We start from the raw sequence: 10,344 nt of genomic DNA, 5'->3' as shown, positions 1-10,344 counted from the left end.
AAAGATATTATATAAATAAATAAAGATATGATGCACAAAAATATATACAAATTTTTTTGTCATATAATTATTATAAAAAAAAGACCTTTTAACAAGATGTATTAGTACTTCTAACTTCTAACAGCTTTAAGATTCGTTATGACTTCATTACTTTTGTTCAATACCACGTGATTTTGATCCAACGGTTGTGATGCACTGATATGCTTTTCTTTGGCAGGTAGCTGGTGAGCCTCTTGAGCAATCGGACCCGCTTCAGCCGTTCTTCTGCGGTTCGCCACCAACGCGATCCGCTAACCCGGTTGTTCTCGACACCCGGTTCAGCGAGACCATTCCGCTTCGACCGGCCCAATGCGTTTCAGAGTCCGATTCAGAAAACCCCCAAACCGGGTTCGATCGAACCCGGTTCGGCCCCAGTCCTGCGGCTGTACGCATTGAGGGTTTCGATTGTCTCGGTTGCAATTGTAGCTGTACACGTGGCATCCCAGCCGTTGCTTAGCCCCGCTATATTTTCGAAAATTTTTTGGAAGATTTGCATATATACCCCTCAAGTGCTATGTATTTACATATCTTATCTAACGCCTAAATTTCAATTTTTACGTACATGCCACCTTACCTATGGATGAAATGGTGTATTTCACTTTTAAAAAGCTAAAATGGTGGTATCTTTTATGTGTACGAAAGATTTGGGTGGTATAAATGTAAAAAGTAAAGTTTAGGTGTTGGGTATGTAAATACATAGGAATTGGATGGTATGTATGTAAATGACCTAAGAATTATTATCAGTGATAGGTAGCAGACATGTATTTTCTTTGCTATTTTTAATTGCGTTTCTCATTCATGAGCATTTCCTTCCTCCTTTTCTCAGAAAATTTCCCTTAGCTTAGCAATGCTTCCTAAGGTGAAAGGGGATGGAGATAGCTGGTTTTTGATTATTCAGAAGATTCTTATAGCCATAAATTCTCTTCTCACTGATGCATTTCAGGGACTTGAAGAAGGTAAACATTCTCCACCTTTACTGAATCCATTCTAGGTCCTTAAATCTCGACCAATATGCTTCCTTTTTTTTTTCCAGAGAAGAAAAGTTTGGAAGTAATGAAATTGATAGTTCCTCCGGGTAAGGACCTCCCGCCCCCTTTAGGGGGTCAAACATCGCTGGAAGAAGCATCAGAGCCGGTGATGAGAAAATTAAGTGAATTACTTGTGCCGAGAGTGACGACTCTAATGCATTCTTGCTGCATTATGCTCACTAATTCCTATTCTTTTCCGGTATGTTACGAATCTAATCTATCTTTAATTACATGTCTTATATTTGTGCGTGTGTGAGGATATTAGAGGGCGGATGTTGTCCTATGAAAATCATTTGAAATAAAAAAAAAAGTAAGGGATTTACATACATACCATCCCATTCATATCTAACACCAAAACTTCACCTTTTAAATTTATCTCACCCAAATCTTTCATATCACATAAAAAAATATACCATTGTAACTTTTAAAAAGGTGAAAAACACCTTTTCATGCATAAGTAAAGTGTTATGTATTTAAAAATTGAAGTTCAGGTGTAGATATGTAAGTACATAGGAATTGAGTGGTACGTATGTGAATCTTATAAAATAGTATGATGTTGAAACCTTACTTAAAACTCAAGGTTTATTTATTTGTTTTACCAATCAAAAGATAGAATTCACTATAAACTTTATTAGCTTGTCATGTGTTTAATTTCAAGCCTTATAAAAAGTCGGTACTTTTTAAATTTATAATTATTTTTTTATGCAATCATAGTCAGCTATTGAGAAATTTTTATGCATCTAATTGTTGAACAAAGGATCTTAAAAGTTATTGAAATCTTGAATGCCACTATTATGCCTACGCCTAAACGAAATTTAATAATTTTATATTTATTATTGTGGGGTATAAATATGGATAATATGTTTATACTTAGGGTTAAGCATGCATGAGATTGTGATCTTTGAGTTTTAGCTTTAGGGTTTGGGAGAGATCGCCTCCTCTTGAATTGTAGGTGTTGGGATAGATCACCCGCATCTCGAATTGTAGGTGATTATCTCTATGTATTATAATTGTGTTGTGTGTTATTGGAGAAAAACAATTTGCTTTGCCCTAAGTTACTCGGAGGTCCATATCAAATTGGTATTAGAACATCGATCTTGAATGGTTCCTTCTTCACTGTGAAGCCCTAGTTGTGATTTCTATGGGAAAAATGTAAAAGGATTATAGCGACAGACCTTCATGATTGAACCACATACTCTCATGATTTGAGTGTGGGGATGCCAATGTAGGGATCGCTGCGCACGATACAATCATTATTTGAGCTAGTTGGGATGCTAATGCCAGGATCGCGATGTACAGAGCCAACGATGGGATCCTGTCGTACATCGTGGTCGCGCTTTGCCAGACAATCGTGTCGTCGCGACTAAAGTTAGCTATGGGATTGCGACGTTCTGGTAAGCCAACGATGGGATCAACACAATCACATAAGATCTTGGCTTACACACAATCGCGATTTGACCTAGCTGGAAGCCAATAAACAGGTTCACGACAGACAGAGCCCGCATTTGTGACCTATGCTCGTGATACAATCACTATTGGAGATATCAGGGAATATAGGATCACGGCTTACAAATCCATCGAGATTCAAGCTGAAGTTTAATTCTTAGATACAGTCACAAAATCACCCAATTTTTAGCGGGAAGCCAAACACAGGATTAAAGGAGTTTTGAAACCGTTCAAAGAGTGATGGAGGCTAAGAAAGTAGATGAATTGGGAAGAGTGTTTTTTTGGCCTTGGAGGGACAGTTCTATTCCATTGAGAGGGAGATTCACATCCTTGGAAGAAATGATGAAGAAGATTGTGAAATTTCATGCAAACATGCCGCTGATCGCCATGGGATAAATAAACAATGTTTGGAAGGGATGTGTGCGAAAATAATCTATAGGAATTATGCGATATCAAAACATAGCTGCTACTTTAAGCGGATTTGGTATCGCGGGATCAGGCGAAAGCATTGGGAACATACTCAAGCTTAAGCATTGGAAGGAATAACACGACCTCCAAATAGGGGTGTAAACGAGCCGAGCTTGAGTGAGCTCAGGTTTTGTTCGTGTTCAACTCGTGAAAAAAATTATTGTTCATATTTGGCTCGTTTATATATCGATCTTGAAAAATTTATTCGTGTCCGGCTCATTTGTTCAACGAGCTGAATACAAGCTGTCCGCAAACAATGAACCATTTTGATAGCTTTAGCCACGTAGTCGTAGGATGTTAAGGGAAGAGGTGAGATTTAAATCTTATTATTTATATTAAAATACTCATTTAAATACAATTTAATATATATTTATTCATTTTTTTAATTAATAATTTTAATTGATTATAAATCTTTGTTGCATTGTAGTCAATTAATTTTTTAAAAAATAATACTCATCAATTTTTTATATATACAACAATAATAACAACAGCAAACTTTCATCCCACTAAGTGGGGCTGACTACATGAATCCTTTTTCTCAATCGAGTCCTATTGAGTCAAACACGAATGAACAAAAACTTTTTTTTTCTATTCGACTCGTTTATATATAGAGTGCAAATTTTTTTTTTGTGTTCGGCTTGTTTGCTTAGCGAATGAATTAAACACGAGCTACTTAACAGGTCGAACACGAGCTGTTTGCGAACAATGAACCGTTTGACTGCTCTACCTTCAAACGATTGGAACGAATGAAAGCATGTGTGATTCAACAAAGGAGTTGGGATTGAATTCGAGCGGCAAAATATTGAGAGAATTACACAATATCGGGAGGATTGGAACGAGTTGCAGCAAGCGAAACTGGATGAAGTGCAATTTAGCGGGATGTTGGCCAGGAACATAGAATCATGGTGGATGGGATCTTGACGAAGAGCTGCATCCAACTACATTTGTGCCTTTTGTGTTGCAAATTTTTGGGCGGAATACGATTCTGAAATAATGGAAACAAGACATGTGGAGAAGAGTGGAGGAGAGTGTAAGTGATTGATTTGACACTGTAGAGTATTCAGGAGAGCTAAGATTGTGGTGCATTGTGGTGACCTAGTTTGCGGAAGACTTTGGTAAAGCTCAAGACCTTGGTGGGTCAATTTAGGTCGTAGGGCTGAGATTATGAATTAAGTTGCATACAATGGAAGAGACGTGATATGAAGTTGGCAGAGATTTCAACGATGATAGCTTTTGGAAGTGTTATCTGGGCTACAATATTATTAAATACTGACTTGAAGACCGACAAGTTCAAATGCGGCCAATGATGTGCATAATTCTACATTTCAAACTTTTGAGGGTCATTACAAATTTCTGATAAAATGGAAATGATTGCCAAATGATGATGTCGTGTGGAAGACATGTGATGCAATCCAACAACAATTCTTTTTTTTTCTATTTTGAGGACAATGTGCTTTTTTTAAGGGGGGAGTATTGTTTCTTTGATGCTTAAGGGCAATTTAGTAATGTTATATTTATTATTGTGGGGGTATAAATAGGGCTAATATGTTTAGGGTTACAATTATGCGTACATGAGATTGTTGTCTTTGAGTTTTAGTTTTAGGGTTTGGGAGATATTGCTTGCCTCTTGAATTGTATGTGTTGGGAGAGATCACATACCTCCCAAATTGTAGGTGCTTATCTTTATGTATTACAATTGTGTTTTTTGTATTAACAATTTGCTTTGTCCTAATTTCTACGGAGGTTGTATCAACCACTCACTTTTATAATGTTGCATGTCACTTAATTCCTACATATTTACATGTTTAACACCAAAGTTTCAATAAAAAACCAGCTTACCGATGCATAAAAAGGTGTATTTGACTTTTTAAAAGTTAAAGGTGTATTTCACTTTTTAAAAGTTAAACTAGTAATATTTTTGAGTTGATATGAAAGACTAGGATGATATAAATGTAAAAGGTATGAAAAACTCTTGAAATTGTGAATGACATTACTTTTAATAATGCTAAATAGAATGGACTATTTTTATTGAAGGTTGTAAATGTTATTTTTTTCTCAGTTTCTTTTCCAAAAAAAAAAAAAGATTAATGCTCAAAAGTTGAAAAAATGTTTTTGCATACACCAAATTTCTACAAATTTAGAGATTATTTGGTTATTCATTAGTAACATAAAAAAATATTGCTATAGGATGACCTGATAAAAAAGCTTTCTTTTATATATTATTGATGTCCCAAATTTTTTATTACAAAAAATTTATGTTTTTAAAACCTTAATTCTTGGAATAGTGCATACTCTTGGTTCTTCAAACAAAAATTTAGCAAAATCATTAGACATTTTACTCATTTTTTAATCATCTTGATCCAGACACAAATATTAAAAAATTTTTGGAATGTTTATTTCTTTGTAGTTTTATTGATATTATTTTTTATAGCGTCATTTAAGATAAATTTTACAGAAAAAAAATTATATCTAAGTGTTAGGCAACACAGAACATCATTTGTTTGCAAAAATGAGTGTTAAGATGGATGTGTTGCAAAGCTATATAGGATATTGCATCTACTCACCCTTATATTTTGTTTTTGATGTTTCAAGTTTCAACATGCTAAGAAATCACTATTTTAGATGGTTAAGAGTAATATTTCTTGAAGAAAAGTATGAAAAATATTCTTATGTGGTTATGTTGCATAGTCATCATAATCATTGTCTTAGTTGTTAAGGTACATCAATAATGTAAGATAATAGAATTTATGGCTTAATATATATGAGGATGGTGGAATTATACCAAATATAATACGAGTAGATTGTATTATTGTATGATCTCATGTAACCCTCAAGATAAATTTATGGAAGTTTGGAAAAGTTCTCTCAAATAGTTGGGACAAAGCTAATGATTTCTCACTTTTATAAATGTTTCGTTGTTTCCGTTGCCTAATAACAACAGGATGAAAATAAAAGGGGCATATACATACTGTAGGCTTTCAGAAAACAAAAATAACATTCCTTCTCAATTTTATAGAAAACAAATGCAGGATAAATAGAGGTGGATGACTCCATATTAGGAAGTCAATAAAATCAACAATAACTCATAATAAATGAAGGAAACCAGAATTATGACATACCAATAATTTTGAATCTTATAATAGAAAACACCAATAATAGAAGATGCGAAAAGTAAAATCTTCCTAAAAATCCATCGCTCCCCTCAAGTTGGAGCATAAATATATATCATGCCCGATTTGCTTACAAAAAACTCAAAATTATGCTCGAAAAATCGTTTTGTGAAAATATCAGCTATTTGTTATGTTGTTGGAATGACAAACACGTAAATCGCTTCACAATCAATCTTCTCTTTTATGAAGTGTTTATCATCATCTATATGTTTTGTGCGATCATGTTCCAATTGATTTTCTGCAATTGTTATACTAGTTCTATTGTCACAATACAACTTCATTGACATGTTTATCAAGATCCGTAGCTCTTCAAGAATTCTCTTCAACGATAGCATCTCACATACTCCTTTAGTTATAGCTCAATATTCTGCTTTGACACTACTTCCTCGCCACCACATTTTGTTTTTTTACTTTGTCATGTGACCAGATTTCCCTAGATCTAAGTACAATATTATGACGTCGATCTCCTATAAATAATTAAGCCCGTCTAGCCTGCATCAGTGTATGCCTCGATATTCTGTTGTGCAGTCTTTTGAAAAAGTAATCCCTAACCTAGTGTTTTTTTATGCATTTGGGATTTTTATTATTTGCTTCAAGGCATTTCTCAAATGGAGAAAGTATAAATTGAATTACAAAACTTACAACAAAGACGATATCTCGACATGTGACAAGTATATCAACTTTCACACCAACTTTTGATATCAAGTTGTATTCACTGGGTTGTCCTCCTTATCTTTTATTTTCTAATTGAGATCAATCGGAGTGTCCACAAGCCTACAACAACTCATTTCTGTTTCCTTTAAAAGATCAAGAACACATTTCTATTGGGAAACAACACTCTTTTTCTTCGATCTAGCAACCTCCATGCTAAGAAATTATCTCAAAGATTCTAAATCCACGGTCTCAAAAACTGATGAGAGGAAAGTCTTCAACTGATTCATTTCATATACATTATTTACGGTGAGAATTATACCGTCCACATACACAATCGATATGACTATCTTTCAATTCTTTGAATGTCCGAAAAATATTGTATGATCTCTTTGCCTTTGAGTATACCCCTGGACTTTAACAACAGTGTAAACTTCTCAAATCATGCTCTAGGCGACTGCTTCAACCTGTATAATAACTTTTTTAGTTTACACACCTTTATGTCAAACTTCTCACTAAATCCTTTAGGCACATCCATATACACTTCGTCTTTAAGCCCCTATTGAGAAATATAATTTTTATATTCAACTATTTTATGGGCTAGTCAAGATTAGTTGTAAGTGATAAAATAACTATTATAGAATTCATTTTTGCTACTTGAGCGAATGCGTCATAAGTAATCAATGTTGTAGGTTTGAGTGACTCCCTTGGCAAACAATTTGACATTGCACCATTCTAAAGAGCCATCATAATTACACTTAATTGTAAACACTCATTTGCATCTGACAGTTCTTTTCCTTTTAGATAAATCAACCAATTTCCAAATGTCATTTTTTTTCTAGAGTTTTGATCTCATTGAGAACAACCTCATTCCACTTGGGAATTTTTAGAGCATTTTGTACAATATTGAGATTCTCCATACAAAATAAATGTGTGGTAAAAGTATGAAAAATGGGTGAGAGATTTTCATTTAATTCATAATTGAGATAATGTGTTGGGCGCAAGACCTCTCTCCCTTACAAGCAACAATGGGATGACTGGAATCATAAGATTTTGGATTAGGGCTAGACTGGGTTCAAGACTAAAAGTCTTGCAAGATGAAGTAGGTTGATCATGGGGTAAAGGCTGAGTGAGGACATTACTTCGAGAATTCAAGGGTTCTAAGCAATGCAAATGATTCATAAACTCATTCTTTGGACTTGTCCTTTTTTGTGAATAGATAATGTCAAATGGTACCAATGTCATGGTTCATTTTTTGTTTCCTCTTTTTTAGTTGCCATAGGTTTATGAACATCATAAGATGACATAGTAGGGATATGTAAATCGTCTTCAAGATCTAAAAGAAATTTTCTTTTGATATGTTATAACTTTGATTTTCAGGCTGAACAATCATGTTTAGGGGGAAATCATTTTATGAGTCTTCAATTTGAAGAAACCGGTAGTCAAATCTTTGTTCTGCCAACCCCCAACCCCCCCTCCCCGAATTTTGTGAGTCTTCAATTTTCAGGTTAAGTTTTCTTTGATTATGACTATGAGTGTGAACAAATGCAATACACCTAAATATTTTTAAAAATAAATCAAAAGAAAATCAATTTTTTGCTAAATATTTTGAAGAACATCAAACGTGTTTTGAAGTTCAAAACTTTATTGGTTGTTCTATTATTGAGGAATGCAACAGTAAGAATGACTTCATCCCAGAGATATTTTTACACTTGATTTGTAAATATCCAATGTTCGAGCTACTTTTAATAAGTGTTTGTTTTGTCTTTTATACACCATTTTATTGTGGGTTGTCGACACAAGAGCTTTGGTGAGCTATTACTGTTTTAAAAAAATTGACCAAAAACATTTTTGAAATACTCATATGTCATTATTACTCCATAATATTTGAATAGTTTTTTGAAATGGTGTTTGTACCATAGTTTCAATACTTTTGAAAAGTGTTTCCACTTCAAAATTTTTTTATTAAGTACTCTTAAATTAACTTTATGTGATCATCAGTAAGGTAACATATCATCTTTTTTTAAAGTGTGTAAGATGTTTACAAGAACCCTAAATATCACTATAAATTAGAGTAAATGTGTCGTTGGTTTGTAAATTTGGGGAGGAAAAGACGCACGATAGTGTTTGGTAAACTGACAAACTTCATATTGAAAAAATATCACATTTTGATTTTGAAATAATATGTGAAACAAAAATTTTAAATGCTGGAAAGTAGGATGATTTAACTTATAATGCCATAACATAATATCATTATTGGAAATAAAACCATAATTTAGAGAAATACTTTGACATTGTTTATTTGCATCATGTCCATCGTCAAAGCAATAGTCCATTTTTCTTAGCACTGTCAATCATCAGTAGCCAATTCTTGAAACTCATTATTAGAAGAGTAGAAATTAACTTGACACTGATAATCATAATTAATTTTGTTAATTGATATTAGATTACAAGAAAAATATGGGAATATGGAGCACATCAGGAATGATTAGTAGCGATGCGAGTTTGACAATTATCGCAAGGGAATCATCGACAATTTTGGCTTTTTTATTGCCCGCACAAGGTTTATAAGATCAATTGTGCCAGAATCAATTATCCAATAATGAATAAAAATATAGGTAATACCTAACAATGCAGTGGCTAGAGATATCCTTCTATATTGAAGAACACAACAAGAGTCCGTGATAATTTTGGAGATTGGAATAATTTGTGCAGGTACTCTAATTGCTCTTTGCTGAAAGATATTGCGTCTGAGTTGGTAGAAGATTCTTGAGTTTCATCGACAGTGACTTGGTAGATCCGGCCTTCACATTTTGATTTTTGTTTATTGCGGGTTCCTCATGAACCATAATTTTTCACAATGCTCGCACCACCATGGGTAGGGCAAATTGGTTTTGGAATTATTGGAAGTCTGGAACAAGTAGAAACAGTAGAATTTTTTTTGTGTTGGTCATCATTGATTTATACGACATCATAAAAAGAGAGCAAAAGACGAGTCTGAAAATCTGAGTCAACTTCGGTGACGAGTTATTTTAGTGCTTAAAGCTGAGTGGATGAGAAGTTGGTGGAGGCGGCTCCAACGAAGAAGCAACCGAAGGGTTTAAAACAAATTTAGCATTTCAAGGGTCTAGTTTCGATTCAATTCAATTCTCCGGTTCATCATACTTGGGAACATAAGAATTCTTTGTGAAAACTAAAGGTGGACATAAAAGTACTATTTCCTCAAATTACAAATTTCAATGGCGTTGAAAACCGCGAAGAAATCAATGAAGAAGCATCGACCGAAAAAAAAACAAAAAATGACGGAAGAGAAATACACAAAGGTGGCAATGAAACTCTTTGCCAAAAAGAAGTCTTGCACAAGAAGCGACTTCTGACTAAAGCAATGATATTATGCGAACCCATGAGGAGCAGAAGAGATGCGACGCGAAGGCAACGAACAACTGGTTGTATTTGATGTAGTTTAAGAGGGCTAGCCGCTCTGATACCATGTAAGTTTTTAGAGAGCAAAAATATTTATACCTTTTCAGTTTAATAGAAAA

At 34.0% G+C, this 10,344-nt stretch overlaps 2 protein-coding genes across 2 annotated transcripts in view; both read left to right on the top strand.

The window, feature by feature from the left end:
* LOC110027951 overlaps window positions 1-496 on the top strand; it is a 9,568-nt gene extending 9,072 nt beyond the window's left edge. The window contains exon 2 of the mRNA XM_020729613.1: window positions 218-496. Within this exon, the coding sequence (XP_020585272.1) occupies window positions 218-496 (279 nt within the window). The remainder of the gene's footprint in view (window positions 1-217) is intronic.
* A 368-nt stretch (window positions 497-864) lies between these two features.
* The window catches only part of LOC110027959 (proline-, glutamic acid- and leucine-rich protein 1-like), a 16,442-nt gene continuing 6,962 nt past the window's right edge, over window positions 865-10,344 (top strand). Inside the window, exons 1-2 of the mRNA XM_020729628.1 lie at window positions 865-995; window positions 1,073-1,266. Of these exons, the coding sequence (XP_020585287.1) occupies window positions 887-995; window positions 1,073-1,266 (303 nt within the window). The 5' untranslated portion in view covers window positions 865-886. The remainder of the gene's footprint in view (window positions 996-1,072; window positions 1,267-10,344) is intronic.

Source organism: Phalaenopsis equestris, unplaced genomic scaffold (assembly GCF_001263595.1).
Source record: "Phalaenopsis equestris unplaced genomic scaffold, ASM126359v1 Scaffold000469, whole genome shotgun sequence".
In the NCBI taxonomy this organism is placed as follows: Eukaryota; Viridiplantae; Streptophyta; class Magnoliopsida; order Asparagales; family Orchidaceae; genus Phalaenopsis; species Phalaenopsis equestris.
The sequence above is the reverse complement of the archived record's forward strand: the minus strand, read 5'-3'. Positions and strand labels throughout refer to the sequence as shown.